The sequence below is a fragment of the Fringilla coelebs genome (assembly GCF_963513975.1).
Source record: "Fringilla coelebs genome assembly, chromosome: 2".
NCBI lineage: Eukaryota > Metazoa > Chordata > Aves > Passeriformes > Fringillidae > Fringilla > Fringilla coelebs.
The window spans coordinates 112953227-112971272 of record NC_140029.1 but is presented as its reverse complement, the minus strand read 5'-3'; the positions used below and the strand labels follow the sequence as shown (position 1 = coordinate 112971272).

Here is an 18046-nt window from a genome sequence, read left to right as displayed (position 1 = left end):
ACTCCTTGGTCTTCCCCTCTAGTGAACAAAAGGCTCCCAGGTGGAAAAAAGTTAAGATTCTGAAACATGTTGCTGTGGGGATTGTATTTCTAATTATTGTAAGTTCTTGAGAGGGCGGAAACCCAGCTATTGCTTTTAATTTCTGAGGGGCTTTTGGATTTTATACAATTCAATTAGTATATGCTATTATACTTGCAGACAGTAGCACAGCACTGCGTTGCTCAGGCTTTAACTCAGTTCTTCTGGTATATTAATTTTCATTTCTGATATAATTTTTATCTGTTCTAACTGGCTTTGCAGTATCACTTTTTAAGACTTAAGGTCGGAAATGTTGCCTTCCTTACTCATTTCACTTTCTCATGTCAGTTTCCAGACACAAGGTATAGTCTCCAATAGTGTTGTTATTGTGATTTCATGACTTGCCTTATTTTGAAATAGAAAGTTGTTTTTCTGAATGTTCCACTGCTTCTTAAGTTGATAAAATATTTCTCCTTCTGCTTAAGGAGGTCTTGAGATCTAAGTGTGTAAACACCTTGGGGATCTGCACTTCACCTACGGTGTTGTGTTGGGAAAAATGTAGGAAGAAGTTATTTTTTGTGAGCACGTGAACAGAAAAGGCAGGAAGAATTGCAGTGACAATATACTTTAATCATCAGTTACAGGCTACAAATTTGGCCATAGAACTTATTTGGATAGGAATGGGAAATGCACACCTTCAAAACTAATTTCAAAACAAAAGAGGGAACTTTGGTGTCTGTAGGATGCTTCCTGGGGTATATTTTTTGAGAAAAGTTGGGAGTTCTGGAGAGTATTTTCTTGAGTTCTGGAGAATATTTTCCTGAAATAGCAGCCCTCTGTACCTGTACCAAAAGTTTTCTCCTCCAGCCTAACTAGAAGAGCTCACTGCAGTTTACTGGTGACACCGGTCTCTCTTGCTTTTTTTTTTTCTGGGGTGATTGTCCTTAATGAATCTTTTTGAAATTCTGGTATGCTCTGTTTATCAGAACACCAGTTGCTGTTGCTTTAAAGCTACCCTGGGTTACTTTTTTTTTAATATCTCCTATTTTTATGCCATTTTGTAAGTACCACTGTTGATACCTCACACCGCAAGCATGCCCTTTGCAAACAGTTCTACTCCTCATTAATTCAATAAGTTTAACCTTAATAAATGGTTTGTAAATCTGTTTCTGATGTTATACCAAGTGTTTGTGTTCATGACCAGTAACGTCTATGTCATAAGAATGCTGGAAACTGTCTCACCAATCAGACTGGCAAATAGGGAGCAGATTCCAGAGCAGTGTGGTTACTATGCCTGACAGATGCCAGAAGGAAAACCTTGATATAATCTGGTATAATCACACTGCCCAACACTGGAGTCAGCTCTGCTCAGAAACATTTATATTTCTTTCTCCAGCATTTGTAGGGCTGTTCAGTTCCCTCACATGTAAAACAGATTAAGTCATTTAGCAAGGGTCATCATATTTACTTCTCTTAGTTCTCGCCTTTAAACTTAAAGGTACATGTTCAGTGTAACCACATAGTTTGGTTCTTGAATTTTTTTCATGTAAACTTTCCCTATAAAATGTGACCTCTCTGTGATTTTTCTGATGTATTTATTTTCCATTATAGTTCTGGTTGGTTGTTTTAGTCTTCATTTAGTACTAACATACTTTGCGTAGCTGATATAAACCATGCAACACAGCACTGCTATTGCAGAATGTGAAGCTGACCCAGCTTTGCTGCACAAGCAAAGAACAGTATGTAAATCAGCAGCTGAAACAGGTCTGAGAGGAAAAATTGTTTAAGTTAAAACAATCTAAATTGCTTGTTGCTGTCTGTAATCAAACCAGTTTCTAAATGAGAGTAGTTTAATTGAATATAATACATTTTGTGTATTTCAACAGTTACATTAATCAGCAATTGTAACGCTTCTGCCTAAGTTCCTGCTTTCTTCTCCTGGCTCCTTTTTCTCCTTCCTTATCTTTCTCTGCTTTCTTTTCCTTTTTCTCTGTTTCCCTTCTGTTTTTTTTTAATGAAATAGCAGCTTTGCTTTCCTTTGACCCTCTAATTTCAAACTCAATAACTTTTTTTTATAATTAACATTTGTCTTAATGTTCATCTCCCCTATGTGTGTGGCCTAAGCTTAAGCACAGAGGCAGTAGCCAGAAACCTCACATTCAAATTTCTGTGCAAAATTCTCCCTCTCTCTTTAAGACAAGCCCCAACAGCCTTGCCAGAGACTAGAGGCAGATTTTGTCACTGCTGCTGCTATTTGGTTTCCCATGAAGTGTGCTAGCCTGGGAATCTTGATGAAAAGTTCACTGGAAATTTCTCATTTTGAAGCTTTTCAAAAAATGCAACATTGTGGTTTTGGGGGGAGGAAAACAGGTTTTAATTAATTTAATTCATTGGGTTATTTTTCTTCTAAAATGCTAGCATTTTTATTTTCTGTTAAATACTAATATATTTTAGCTATCATTTGATGCACAAGCCAATTTTTTGCATCCAGTTGATTTCCTCATGTCTTGTTGTCACTGAGCTGACAGGAATATTTTCCTTTCAGGTAATTTAACAAATAGTTACTGTACCCCTTGCTCATATTCCTCAAGGTATGTGCCAGAAATTTGACTCTTAAAAAATTGACTTTTTAGATTAGATTCTGATAGTTCTCCTGGCTGCACAGCATACAAATGACTTTTATTTAGTTGGATTAAAGGGGAAGGATAGAAAAATTGATTTACTAAGTCTCCCAGGCGACCTGAGAAGTTAATAAACATGGGATTGATTGTAACATCACTGAAAGATGGGAATTGTCAAGTTCAGTTTTGTTTATGAGATTACAGCTTGACTTGACAAACTGCTGAAATATCATCCGTAGATGCGTAAGACTTTGCACTGATGCTCCACTTAAAATATTTGCAAGTGAAATAACAGCAGGCTAAAGCTCAACATACAGAGGATTATAAAAAAACCAGACATAATAAATAATTTTGTACTTGATCTTTTTGAATAAAATGAAAAGGATGTATTTTTGAATCAATTTAATATCTTCACAGATAATTTAAAAGAGGACAAAACTGTAGTATGTGAAGTTTGCAGATGATTCGAGTGAAAAGTATGGAAATCACCATGTAGATGACATTGGAAACAAACTAAGTTGCCACGGTTGGCAGCCAGTTAAACATGAGCTGCCAAAGTGGTGGCTCAGAGAAAAAAATGCCATTCTTGGATGTATAAACAACAAACCATGTGTATTCTGTGGTCACTTTGGTTACTGCAGTACCAAGTCCAGTTTTGGTGTCCATGATTTATCCTGAAAAAGATGGTGGCACATTGAAAAGGGCTCTGAAAAGACCTCCAGAACAATTTGATGTCTGGAAAAACTTCCTCACAGACTAAAGCAAAGTAGCTCAGTGGCATTTAGTTTAGAAATGACAATGGTATGGTTTGAAGAATGACTCTGACTCTGCCTCAAGGAATGTAACTGGAAGGGAAATCAGATTTAAGTGCTTTATGTTATAAACCTGTGGCTTCAAGAGGTTATTTGAATCTGAGACCTTTATTATCTGTCCCACATAGATGTAGATTGATTGAGAGATGAGACTTGAATAGTTAAGCCTAATAACTAGTGAATTTAGTAGTAGTTTACATGGAAAGGTCTAGTTTACAAATGTGGTCATTTTTCCATAGTTTGTTGTTTTTCAACCACAGCTCATAACTTCTTGTCACGTGTTAAAGGCTTGATGCAGGTCACTCTTGGTGAAATTTCATAATCAAGATTATGCAGGAGGCCTGCTGCAGTAATCATAAGGGTCTGTATGGCAAGCAGGGCAACTAGTGTATATATATATATATATATATATAAATTTTAATTATAAAGTCTGAATTTTTTTTGCAGTCATCTTTTTAATTACCACTCAGAAACTGGGACAAAGAAGAAACCAATACTAAGCAACCTATGGCTCTTTGCAGTTTTATAATAAAAATTTCATTACTACTGCTGGTTTGTGGATATGGTGTGAGAATTCCTGTAATGTGCTGAAACCTCATTGAGGTCTTGCACTTCTATATTTGATAGTATTATTAGACTTGTGGATTTCCACTCATTTACATTCTTCAAGGAGGCTCTTGCATAAATGTATTTTAAAGTACTAGGTGATGAAATCCTTGTTTCAATGTTTCTCCACTAAAATATCTTTCTGGAACGTCAGCACTGCACATATAACTGTTGGCACAAAGTAAAATTGGAAAGAAGTCATGACATCAGAACCACATGAGGTGTATTTTCAAGTGAGTGATGTTAGGTGTGTTCAGAGAGAAAGGAGAGTCAGGGATGAGGAGCTGGGATTACACCCCAGAATGCTGAAATTAAGAAAGTAAACGTAAAGGGCATCTTTGAGGTTGGGCATTGCCTATTCTCTTGCCATTACAAGTCATCACATTAAATGGTTCCTGAGTTAATCTGAGAGGACCAGTTAAAAGCAAACAATGCCAGCCTTATGTGGTAGCAGGGTGGGTTTGGCTGTTCAGGGAGTCATCTGTCCCCAAGAGAGAGAAGGTGGCAAAATGCTGGAGGACTCACCTGGCTGGTTCCGTGTGGGCTGCATGAAAAATAAATGCTGTAGCTGCTGCATTGGAAGAAATTTGATTCAAAGCCCTGGGAGAAGTAAATTCACATGTCAACATCCACAAGTGCTGTGGTGGTGCTGAACTGAAGTTCAGCTTTAGTCAGCTGTCCCCGTTTCTTTAAGGGAGTGCCCATTAATTTCCCCCTTCCCAAACAGCAACAGGCTGTCTGTGCCTTCTGCTCATAAAAGGAACCTAAAATATCACAGCAATTACTTTCAGTTTGAAGAACTCTGCATGTGGTCAGTCTCATCCAAACTTGTGTGTTTGTGCTTTATTCCTTGTATGTTTCCTGTAGCTTATTTTCCTAATCTGTCACAACACATTCACAATCTTCTGCGTGCATAACATGGGTGGGGTGGATTAATAAAGGAAGAAGGGGATGGGCTTTTAATTTGCAAGTTCTGAGGGATTGTTATGAAGGACAAGGGTGGAGGAAGCAGACTTCTCACACCATACAGAGATGCTGTGAGAGCCTTTTGAAGATGTGATTGTTTGTAATTGTCTTGTTCTGTTTTTAGAGGCAGTTACAAAAGACCTTGAAAGCTGTGTACGTAAATATGCTCCATTAAATTGCTGCCTTTTTTTTTTTTTTTACTGTAATCTCTCATGTAATCTCTCTCTGTGTGAGCAGCAATGCAGAATTTGAGCATGTCTTGCTCATAAGAATCTCTAACATCTCTAACCTCTCTTTCCAAAATGTAATGATTAAAAACTTGGACCACAAACCTGCTTCTAGTTCAGACACCACCTGTCCAAGTAATACAGAAAGGTCAAACAGAGGCAGCAACAGAGGAACAAAAAGCAATAGAAAATAGCACAAAGAAAGGTTTGTTGAGAAGATACAAAAGATACCATTCTGTAACTTAAATTTAATCTTGATTAGTTAGAGAATAAGAGTGATGCTAATCTGGTTGGGCGTGCTGGCAAGACAGTAGAAAGAGCAGCAAGACAGCTAAGGAGAAGAAATCCCTCTAACCTTCCTCTAAACCTTCGCTAAAGATTAATCCATCTCTGTTGGATGCACTAATATGTAAGAGAAAAAGGAATGTCTAGCAGAAATAGCAACAGAAGGGCAGTAGATTACATGTCTGAGAGGCTTGAGTTTCTAGAATTAATTGTGACAGTGTCTTTTTATTTAGTATTTCCAAGCCTTTTTTTCTCCTCCCTTTAAATCTATAAAATTAGAGTAGTATCTGTCTAAATATGTTAACAAGTGGTTGTGACAATTTGTTAGTGATTGCCTGGATAGGTAAGAAGTCCACGGAAGCAAGAGCTGCACCATGAGAGAGGTGTTTTCTTTCTTCCTAAGATCACACTTTGTTCTTTTACTTCTTAGAAGCAAAGACGAGTCGATTGATGAGTTAGTAGAGGCCTGTTTCTAGGTGTATAATGTAACAACAGTAGTTTGTGAAGCACAGAGTTGAAGATTAGTTCATCTTCCTGACTGGACGAGTGTGAAATGCTCTCCTGAGAGGTGGGTGGTTAAGCACAAGCCTAGCTTTAGATGTGCTCAGCTGGACAAAACATTGGTGGTACCTGCCATGACAAAGTGCTCCAAGAAAACATGCTCCAGCTTTTTCACTGCTCTGGAAAAGCTTAAAACTTTGTGGAGCCAAACTTGATGAATATAGCTGTAGCCCTAGGTCATAGTGATGCCATGGATGCAATGATAAGAAGAGGGAAAGCCCTAAAATTTGTAAGGAGCTGTTGTGGGGATTGCTAAGTCGCATTGTGTGAATGAAGTGAACAGCAGCCAGCAGGTTCTCCAGTCCCAGGCATTGAGTGTGGCCCAGCCCTTGTGTTTGTGGTGTTCAGGCTGTAAAAGGTAACCTTGCCTCTCTGAGAGAAACAAAACAATTTTATCCTAAACAACCCATGAGGCCTTTGTGCAGCAAAGAAGCTTTTGTGCTGTAAAACTCAAACCATTTTGTTTCAGATTTAGATCTGGGCCCTGGCTAAGGGGAGAAGAGGTTCACCCCAAGCAGCCTCTGTGGTGATATGAGGGGCAGTGGTTTGTCCTTCCTGTTCCTGTTGAGTGACATTTATTGCCCCTTCATTGTGCTGTTGGAAATCACTGCACTGTAAACTGGATCACAGGCTGGATTTTTCCTCTAGGAAACTTCTGCCCCCCTTTTGATTTTATTGAAAAATGTCACCTTACTTAGAGCCCTTCTTGGCTGAGTCAACGATGTAGAGATAACTGAGGTTGAGGAGGAAGGAGTAGAGATTTCCAAAGCTGGTTCTGCTGACAAAGTCAGCATGTTTGAGGAACTACACCCTAAAGCAAAAGGTTAAGGAATGTAGGAACGCTAGGATATAAACCATGAAAGGGTGGGGAAATGCTTCCAGAGTTAGGGTTATTTTATGGTGGAAAGGAAAGTTTTGATACTAATTTTTTTACTTGTTGATTTTAAGATCCTTATCTGGTGAATTGCATTCTTTCAGTTTTGGTATGTATGCTATGGAATTTCTATGGCTAGCTAGAAGAAAATAATTCAGACATGTATTTCAAATATAAACAAGAAGTAGGAAAATGAAAAAAGTTTTGGGGGAAAAAAACACATGATGTAAAGGGAAGAATATTAGCAAAACAAAGTGATGCAATAATTCAACACTGGTACAAAGTATGCTGGCAGGACTTAATGAAAGCAAGGATCTCAGTTGTGGTCTGCAGACCAGTTCCATAAAGAGTGATTCATTGAACTTAGGAGGAATGTCTGGTAGACATCAACCTCATTATTCCACTCTTAAGTCCAGGGATCTTAGTTCTTGTCAAATGTATCAACATTAGGAAAAGCGACGGAAATCTGAGAAGGGTGTTTTGGTTTTTAGTTTGTTTTTTTTTTAATCAACAACAAAACAAAAACTAGGAGAGAGAAAATAAGTTGTGTACAGAGCAACACTTTTATTAGTGTGCCAGACTGCCCAGAGTGATTGTGACATCTCCTTCATGAAACACATTAGCAGCAGAAGGAATTAATAGGTCAGAATATTAATTCATGTGCTCTGTCTTCCAGGGAGGGAAAGAACAGCCAAGACTTTCAGTCTGATGCTGTCCCTGAAAAAGCATCTTTGTGTTTATGAATGCATTATGGGAGATTACCTAAGGTGATGTGAAAGTACATGGTTTTCGACTTGGAGATGATCTCTAAACAGGAGGAAGAGCTTTTTCTTTGATGCATCTGAAAATATGCAAAAGATCTTGAAAAACTTAATAGCAGGAGAGTTCTACTGTCATTTTTGTTCAGGTGTCTCTGAGCAGCTGAGAAGGAAACTTAGATTTAGTCAGAGTGGCTTTTGCATTTTGTGTGTATATCACTGTATACAGAATGAAGAGGCCTAATCCACAATAGGAAGAAAACCTTTTATTTTGGGAGTCTTACTGGGATGTGTTTACCTGTGGTTTGCAGTCAGGAGCAGTAGGAGTACAGCAGCACCTTAATTCTTTCTCCGAATCCTGGCAGAATTTCACCTAACTGCTAATAATTGTTTTTTTCCTTTAAAGAGCTTTCAGTTCATCTCTTCACACTTGTGCATTTTTCAATAACAAAGTTAAATGTTTTAGACTGGTGAAGGATATTTGAAGTGATTGTGAATTAATTGAAATACTCAGTCAAATGATATGTTAGCACAAAGTTATTTTTCTTCATATAATGGTACACAGTGCAGGAACTGATGTCTATCATTAACATCACCTAATGTTTTCCTTGATAATCTTTCAGTTTTAAATTGGTTGTAGAAGAAAGGTTTTTATTAAAATGTTCTCTGCTGGATAGTGTGTAAGGATTGTTCTAAGAACTGGGGCTGAGGGCGGGGAGTTGGTCCCCATCATTCCAAACATGAGGTCTCAAGAAAATTTAATTAATTTGGTGAATTTCCTGTAAGGACACTTGTGATTTTGGACTTCTAAAATGAAACAGCAGGCGTTGCCTTGGTAATAAACACATACCTGTTGTCCCCTTTCTAAAATTCCTTCTGCTTTTGCATGGTCCATTAAGTATGTTCAGTGAAGAACTATTCAATGCGGTGGCTGTGATTTGGGATGATTCTACCTTCCAGCAGTACATTCCTCTTGCTCTCACGCCTCAGAATGGGGTGTGCCTTGGAGCTACCAGGTGTGCCAGGTGGTCCTGTGGCAATGAATGCTGCTGTGGTAGATCATTGTTCAACTATATTTGAAAAATAATACACAGGCATGGAAATCTTGTTACTTTTCAGCTGGAAGAGCTGAAATGCTGTGTGCTGTTCCTAAATGCTTGAGTTCAAAAACCTCTTTATGAGGTGAAACAGTCATTATGGTCCTGTCTTCAGTTTTTTGCGGCTTGGTTTTTTCAGTTACAATATCTGCAGAGTATGTACTACTATTTGGAAAATATGTTTTTTGTCCTAAGTTAAAGATCTCTTGTGTTTAAATTGAATATGTTGGCTCTTGAGAGGATTTGAATAATGCAAGTACTCAGCATTACAAAATATTTTTGTTTTTCAGTTCTGAAAACAAAGGGAGCGCAGCCATAAATTCAAAGAGCAGCCAAAAGGAAAGCACAACTCTGCCTGCGCTTTTGAAGGTAAGATTTTTATTGACTAATACTTATTTTAGGTAAAACCTGCCACCTCTGCTTGTGACTGTTTGTTGGAGTTCTCATGTTGGATACACTACGGTACTGCAGCGTGGCACCTGATAGCTATATTATGAGTTAGGGTCCCCTATGCCAGGGTTTTAATGGACATGCTGAAGACAGAAAAACTATTTGTGCTTCACATTCTTGAAACAAAATCCACATATTTACTTACAGGAAAGAACTGGGGCTTCAGTGCTAATTCCACATGCAGCTTGCCAGTGAAGAAGAAAACTAATATTTTTGTCAAACCATGTTTTCAGGCATTGCTCTAAAGTACTATTTCTGTATAATTTATGAATATCTAACCAGCAAGTCTGTGCTTGCCTGAAGGTCTGCTGGTTGCCAGCCAGAGCACTGTAAGATCTTTGTGCTGAGATTTGTCTGTACATTGGGTGCTCCTCACCAGTTACCCATGTTAATCATGCTTGTCTTGTCCTGTAAGTGTTGTACTGCAAGAAAAGGACATGTTCCTCTGTGATCAGGGCTTTCTCCTGTGGCGCTAGACACACCTCTGAAGTTGTGCTTAGATTCAGCCAAATATCATAAATAATTATGTACAGGACAGGTGATAACTGCTGTCACATCTTGCCCTTCACTGTGCTGTTCTAGTGATCCAGTCACTAAGCAATTTTGCTTGAAATTTTGTTCCTTTTCTGAGTTGTCTCAGTGCAGTTCAGATAATATGGTGGCTGCTCCCCCAAAAGGGGCTTGGCTAGTCTGCCAGATTTATTTGTAGGCTTCTTAACACACTTAATCTGAGATTTCTATCCCATGTTGCATTTATTGAGCACTCATGGTGTATGGAAAAGGAAGTGCTCCCCTTCTGTAGGGCCCACAGTCCCTGCGTAGTTGCATCCTCAGTGTCTAGGGACCATTTGTTTGGGCTTCACCAAAGTTGGACACTTTGCATTTGCCTCTGCAAAGACCCCAACAGAGTTATTTGCTCAATAAAATTCCATTTCGACTGTGGTTTGTCTACAGCAAGGTGGGAAACAATGTTTGTTTGGAAGCTGGGTGGATTCAAGCCAACTCTTGTCAGTTCAGAGCTCCTGGAGAATGGCGCTTCACGGCTTCCTATTGCCATAAGTCATTAATTTTGTGCCTTGGAATGCAAGCAGAAAGGTTTCTGATAAACCAGAGAAGACTCTCTCTACTATAATAGAAGAGACATTTTCTCAGTTTTAAAAAAAATCTCATTTTTCTGTGTCAGATCAGTGAAAAATTCCAAACCAGATTTTCCTTTGGAGGTGGGTCCCCGCCCAGGACAAGGCTGAGGAAGGGGAAGCATTTGGGATTCAGCACTAAGAGTTGCTTAAAAGGAAGTATGAATAGGGCTAGGTCTCAGGGAAAAAGCAGGATGTGTAGGTGGAGCAAAGCAAGCATAGCAAGTTTAAATTACCTAACAGTATTTCTTTCATGCCAAAAACTAAATCTGATTTTTTTTTTCTTTACAAAAGCCACAATTCAGAATCTTTCCTGCTGAATCTGTTTCAGTAGTCTTTTACTCTGAACTCATGTTTTTCTAATACTTTACTAAAAGCTGGTGCCAAAATTAGTGCTGTAAAGTTTTTTTTTCAGGTATCTGATGATCTCCTCTTCGTCTTGCCATAACTTTTTATTAAAATATATTGTTTTAGACCTATGTTAAAAAGCCTAAACCCATGATGTTATCTTTGAAATAATACCTGGTGTTTGTACAGGCTTTAGGAAGAAGGTGTGGTTTTCATACTAATAGGATGTGCTGGCTCTTCAGCTGTACTGAGAGCTTCCTGTCTAATTTTCCTCTTTCTTAAGCTGATCAAAAACCTTGTAATACACTTGAACAGTTTCATATGCATAGTAAGTGAGTATTTTGAGCAGTCTAACTTTTTATCTTGTATGCACAGAAATTACAATTAGATAGTAAAAACTTATTCAGAGGAAGTAGAGAAAGTATTGGTTTTCTGATGTTCCCCCTGCTACATTTTCTGAGGAAAATATTTTTCTGTTTTTTCCTCTCACTGCTGTCTCCAGTACACACTTGAAATTTGGTAACACCACATTGGCCAAAATAAACTGTCTTCTTCAGAGATCACCAGACTGCACTTGAGCAGTTGGAGAGAACTGCTGCTTTCTTAATTGTGGTGTTGGGATAATCTTAAGAGTCTTTTCCAGCCTAAATGATTCTATGAAAGGTATGATCTGTGTTATTAAAAGATGCTTCAGGTTTTTTCATCCAATCATCAAGGTTATTGTAGGCTGACAAAAACAAAAAATGTTATGAAAAGTGTGCTTTGTGAAGAATGTCTGAATCTGTACTTGGATCAGTTTTGGGCAGGTTTCCAGGCATGCACATTTCTGTGCTTCTACCTGAGCATTTCAGGTAGATGGTAACTAAAAGTGAAACCATGTTCTGCCTGTGTTGGCTGTCACCAAGTTAATGAGCCATCCTATTTCTGATAGACTTCCATGCTGTGATTTTGTATATTCATTGGCCATCTTAGCAGGAGGCCAGGGGCGAAATAGCAGAGGAGCTGTAAGTCTCTGATTTAGCAGCAAAGGTCGAATGTCTAAATTATAACTGACTGGGTGAGTAGAGCTGGGAATTGTGCCGAGCTATGGTAGTCCTTTGACTCTTCTGAGCACTTCAGATGCAACTTCTGTACTTTACCCCTGTTATTTTTTCCCTACAATGAAATATTTAGCTCATAAAGGGAGGAAAAGATATTTTAATACGCACCTTTTGAAAATTTAAGCCTAATTTTTCTGTGTGCCAAGGGGGACTTCATCAGATATCACTTGATCACTTTCAAGAAAATATTACTGAAATGTATTTGCTGTGTCTGTTAATTGATTGCAGAAAGTACACCACCCCCTCCCAATATTTATTTACAGGTTTTGTTTTGCTTCTGTTTCTTTGAATTAGGGCTGTAAAGGGTGTCCTTTCTGAGTAAACGCTCCGTTTGAGCAGCGTGATTACTGAACAGATGGTTGTGTGGATGTAAACAGCTCTTGAACTTCATGTTTAGTGTGCTAAATATCTGCACTACAGAGTGTCCAGTACACATTAGTATATCATTAACCCCACTTTTAGTGCTACAGGGACTTTGTTTTCAAAGGCAATATTGTAATAATGCTCGCTGAAAAAGGGTTTCATGGTCACTGGGTATCTTTCCTGTAGCAGTGCATGGAGAAAATAATCCATTCTTCCATAACCTATCAGGAAGGAATTCTGTGCATATCAGCGCAGAAACCACCATGTGGGCTGTGTCAGGCAAACCCGAAAGTTCCAAAAAGTAAAAGCAAATTTGATACACCAGATGTATAATTTAGATTACAGTATTTCAGTAGCATCAAGTATTCAATCATTTGGCCCATAGGCTCAAGCCTGAATTAACCTGAGACAGTCTCAGCCTTCACAGAAAACTCAGGGGCAGAAAGTACAGCAGAGATTATCAAGTCTGCTCGTGTGCCCCAAGGTGAGAGCTCTGTATCTATGTCATACCTGATAAAAGTTTGTCTGACTCGTTCTCAAAGACCTCCAGGGATGGAGATCTCTTAAGATCTCTCCAACCTCATCAGACAACTGTTCTACCAATTTCATAGACCTTATAATTAAAAACCCTTTTTCTTAACATGCCATCTAAAGCTTCTGTGCTACAAATTAAACCTGTAGCTAATTGTCCTCTGACAAGTATTCCTGTACACTGTGAACAGGGAAAATAGAGATTATTCTGTAGGTCTGCTTTCTCACATGAATTTCATTTCAAGGTAATATAAAGATGGCTGTATTTAAGCAGGAGACATGGTATTAAATTTTGATGGCAAGGACTGCAATTATGTGATAAGATGGAGCCAGCTTCTTTTTGGACTTGCAACGGGTACAAGTTGGAACATGGGGAATTCCAGTCACCTATATGAATTTACTTACTTTTTTTTTTCCCCCCCTTTATTTTAAAAATGGTCACATATTGAAACAGTTTGCCCAAGTAAGTTGCAGAATCTTTATGCTTGGAAATACTCAAAGCTGGATGAACCAGAGCTGCTTTGTGCAAGAGCACAGACTGCATGACCTCCCCAGCCACATTCCTTTCAGCCTAATTTGTGCTGTAATTCTCTGTCACAAAATTTTTCATCCAGTGTGCCAATTTACAGGAGACTTTTCTAGAAGTCTCGTGAACTTGCTGGATATAGGTTGCTGTTCCTACTCAATGTCCCTTATTTTGACTATAGTTTTAAGCTTTACAAAAAAGCTAGAAATCAAAATTAAACCTACAGTCTTAGTTAATTACATACTGTTTTCTGTATAGCATGGGGTAGGGATTTATATTGTCATGGTTCTATTTTATAATGATTTTATTTCAAAAATCTCATCATTTTAAATTTCATCACTAATTGTCTAAGTAATGCCTGCTCAGGCTGTCTGTGAATTCCTGCTAAATTCCTGACTTAATAATTAGAAATCAGAGAGGGGGATACTTTTTCTTTTGGTAGTCAAGGGAGATGTACTATTGCTGCCAACCATGAATTTTTTTAAAACCTGAGGGTTACTTTTAAAAAATCTTGTTGTCACTGTCCGCAGCAACAAATGAAAGATAAAACAAAAATTGTTTTGGAGTTTGTACCATCAAGATTTCTGTTGTGAAAGCTGAAAGCAGATTATTTTTTTCCTCAGCCATGATGTAGACTTTTGTTGAAATGGAATTTTATAGGTGGTACCTTTTAGTTTCCCAGGATACTTTGTTAAATTGATGGTTGATGTTAACAGCTGTATGTGCTAAGGGGGATATTTCAAGATCATCCCATCTAAAGTTCTGGTAAATTCCCTTGTCATGCTGAAGATTTTTAGAAAGAATGATCTTGAAATGTGCTTCCCTCTCTGCTACTTTAGTTTGTCAAAGAAGGGATCATGAGAGGGAACTTTGTTTCAGGATAGGTGGGGGAAAAAAAAGGCTTCAACCTTGGTCTGTTTAGCTCAGAAAACCAGCAGACAGGTGGAGCAAAAGTGTGATGCCAGGTGCTATAATCTGCCAATAGAATGTGAATGCAGGTGGAAATCACACTGTCTCATCCCATTCCTAGTGTCCTGTCACCTTCTCCTTTGAAAAGGTAAATTTCACCTTTTTTTTTTTTTAACCCAAGCTTCAACAAGATGTCAAATAAAAGAGAACAAAAATTGTTTCATGTTTGTGGAAACATATTCATTAAAAGGCAATGAAAGTGTAGTACTGGAAGACTTTGGGGGAAAGAACAGAATTAAAACAGACAATTTAATTCTGTTCTCTCTGGCTCTACAGTAGCCCTTGTAGTAATGAGGTGATGGTTGCATACTCAGAAGTGAGTACCAGTTTTTAATCTTCAATCAGAGCTTTAAAATAGTTTAATGAGAAAATTCAGAAGGGAAGATTTTTGAGCAGCTCTGCAAATGGTGTGAAGAGAAACTTTTAAATTAAAAAGTTAATTTGATCATTCTAGAGACTTTCACTGAGTATAAAGTTCCTTGTGCAGGTGACCCAGCAGAAACTTTATTTCAAATTGTACCTCCTCTTTTCTGCCTTTTCATTTGAAATGCTCACCCCGACCACTTTATCTGTTGTTCCCGTCAGGGAACTTATCTCTGGATACTTCCTCAGATTTTAGGAGAATACTTTAGAGTTTCAGAGAATGCTTGTTTCATCTTTTCTTTCCTCATCTGACAAATTAAATATACACTAATGACTCCTTGCTGTTTCAAGAATTCAAATGGATAAACAAATTTTTAAAGTCCCGGTGCTGAACTTTGAACAGATGCTGTTGTCTTTCCAAATGTTAAATAGTCATTGACTTTAAATAGGTTTATTTTTAAAAATGCAAAACTGATACAGTTTAACTGAAAGTCTCTTCCTGTTTACCTTTTACTCCTGATTATGATGATGCCATGATTTCATTAGTTTTCTAGTTACTTTTGTCTTCCAGGGTTGCCATGACATGATTTTTTTCATGTCAAACGAAGCAGAGAAATGAGAATGTGGAAGGAAAACTTCACAGTATAAAATGCCAAAATATTCAGGTTAATTGGGTATTTGTAGAGGTACTAAGTTCATAACTTTAACTAAAATTCCCCCAAAACTCCAAGTCACTATTTGTTTCTTTTGGGGGGTTTTTACTTTTTCTCATTAGTTAAAAGGTGTGTTTTAGTAAAGACTAAGTAGTTTTTTGCAATGGCAGACCGCCCTTACGTCTTTGACACCACCACTCTAATGACTGGCTTAAATTGAAAAAACACATGGTAAAAGTGGGCTTTTCCTATCCATTTGGCTTATGAACACTAGCAACAGTGGACTTTTAGGGGTTCCTATTGTGTATTTCACTACCTGATAGTACTTTTCCCTGAAATTTTCTTAATGCCATTCTAATTTCCTTAGACAAGCTTTGTTCTTAATCTATGTCTCACTATGTCCAATAGTTTTTCATTTGGTTTCCGTATGTATTGCCTCCTCTTGGTTACAAAAGCCTAAGAGATTTTCCTCACAGTACCTGAAAAAAGAAAAGCTATTTCACATGTGGATTTAAGGCACCTCAGTGTGTCCCACTCGCTGAAAAAGAATGAGAGATTACACCAAAGGTGCTTTAACCTTCTACAGAAAGAAAATCTGTTGAAAAATCTGCATTAATGACTCACTGCGTGGATGAGCTAGCCTGCCACCAGTCCCAGCTATAACACTGTGGATTTTGCTTAGCACACAGAATTTATATACTGTGTCAGTGTTCAAACTGAATGAGATGCTCATAATTGTTAAATGAAATGCAGCCATCTCAGTGATGTTGAAAGGTCAAAGCTAAGGCTAGGAACAAAATTAATTTTCCTGTACTATATGTGGCAATGCCTACATTGTGCACCCAGCACTTCAGCCTGAAGCTGTTAATTAATTTCTAAATGCCAGCAAACAGAAACTCAGGAGTAGTGCCGTGACCCGTTCTCAAATCAGGATGTTGGGGTTAAGTGACTTGTTGAAAGTCCCTGGGGTGAATTAGTGATGATCCTAACTTTCTGATGGCAGGCCATCTTCTCCCACAAGTGCAGGAGAGATGAGGTGGTAGAAGGGTGTCTGTGAAGGAGGCAGGATGTTCTCAGTGCTGCAGGACAGGCAGCCTGAGAGGTCCCTGCGCGGCTGTCTGGAGTTTCTGCTTCGTAATGAGCATTCATTCATGGGGAGGGAAATCCCAAATGTCTGGCAGTTGTGGCTGCAAGCTAATGCTTTGTTCATGCAGATCTGTGTTTTAATGCTGGTAATGTTTTCATTTCCCTCGTTAGGGCAATAAAAGAGGTTGTATTTTTGGCAGACGGACATAGCCCTTGCTGACTGAGAACCTCTGGCAATTCAAATTTCAGCCGCCCAGCTGCTGAGAAAAAATGCTTTACAAGGGTGGTCACAAGGGTTCCCTGCTGGGCAGGAGGTGAGGAAAACCGAGGTAACCTGGCAGGTTACCCTCCTCTGTGTGCTGCTGTGCCACCTCGGGGGTTGTTCGCCTGGGCCTGCCTGCCAAGGTGCAGCTGGCTAAGGGCGGGTGTCCGTGCTGTGGCCTGGAGTGGATTACAGCCTGGAGAGGATAAATCAGCTGGGATAACAATCCTGCCAGCCTGGAGAGGATAATCAGCTGGGATAACAATCCTGCCTGGGACGTGGCATCGGGGGCTTGTCCCCTGAGTCCCAGCTGGCAGGCTGCAGTGCAGCAAGGTGGGAGCACAGTGCCCAGACACAGAATCACTTATGGCTGCAGTCTCCTCGGTCACCTGATTGAAGTCGTAATCTTGTTTCACACTCTGCCACACCAGCCTGGTTGCATGTGAGGCACAGGCCCATAGGATAATTCAGGTTGAAGGGACCCCAGAGTGTCATCCAGTCCAGCCTCAGTTCAGCTACAAGGTCAGGCCAGGTCGCCCAGGGCTTGCTCAGTGAAACTTGGAGGAACGAGTTGCCAAAGGACTAAAAGCTAATTAAAGCTTCATGAAGCATGTCACAAGCAGGAAAGCTCACAGAGAGTGGGAAAGGGGAGGCAAGGGGAAGACTGATGACAGTTCATTACAAGAGGAGTAGAAAGACAGCACTATAGCAGGAAAATTCTTTTCCTTGCATCAGCAAGGATCTCAAAGGGGATCTGGCAGGTAGGTTTCCCTCCAGAAACCACTGTTTTCTTGGTGAACCTGAGAAACTATTCAGACTGCTGTGACACTGTAAAAAGACTTTTAAAATTTATTTTGTTTTGGCTGAAGACATGAAGTATAGGCCAAACAAGAGTCACTGGTGTTCCTGCAGTGTGGCGAGTATCAGACTGCTCAAGCTTAATTGTGACAGGGAATCAAATGCTCTGTCAAGGTTGCTAGAGGCCCTGATTATTGAAAACTGGTGGGCTGTACCATGGAAAGGATTATTTTATATAAACCCTACGCCCTTACCTTTTTTTTCCCCTGAGTGCTCACTAGGGGCTTTTGTCAGAGACAGACTGGGAGAGAGACAGGGGGAATGCTAAGTGAAAGTTTCTGTGATTCTGGCTTGTGGAATTGCCACCATGCTGCATGTTCATCAGGTGCTCGTGCCTGAAGGTTCCTGGTGTGCTAGAGGCTTACCGGCTTTTGTAAAGTAAAACTTGGTGGTTTTGTCTCAGTAATTTGAATATGGCACCATCTTAAAATACAAACTTGAAAATCTGCAGCAGGAACAGTGGTGTTTGTGTAGTGCTTCAGACTTTGAATTGAGATTTTGTGTGCAAATGATGAAATACCAATAGCTCAAGCTGTCTGTTATGGCAAAGTGGAGCAGGAGGGAGAATATATGGAG

The 18046-nt window shown here is 39.2% G+C and overlaps 1 protein-coding gene across 1 annotated transcript in view; it reads left to right on the top strand.

The window, feature by feature from the left end:
* Positions 1-18046, top strand: part of CRYBG3 (crystallin beta-gamma domain containing 3) — a gene marked incomplete at its 5' end in the record, with an annotated part of 82055 nt that overhangs the window by 5291 nt on the left and 58718 nt on the right. Inside the window, one exon of the mRNA XM_084201073.1 lies at positions 9116-9194. Within this exon, the coding sequence (XP_084057199.1) occupies positions 9116-9194 (79 nt within the window). The remainder of the gene's footprint in view (positions 1-9115; positions 9195-18046) is intronic.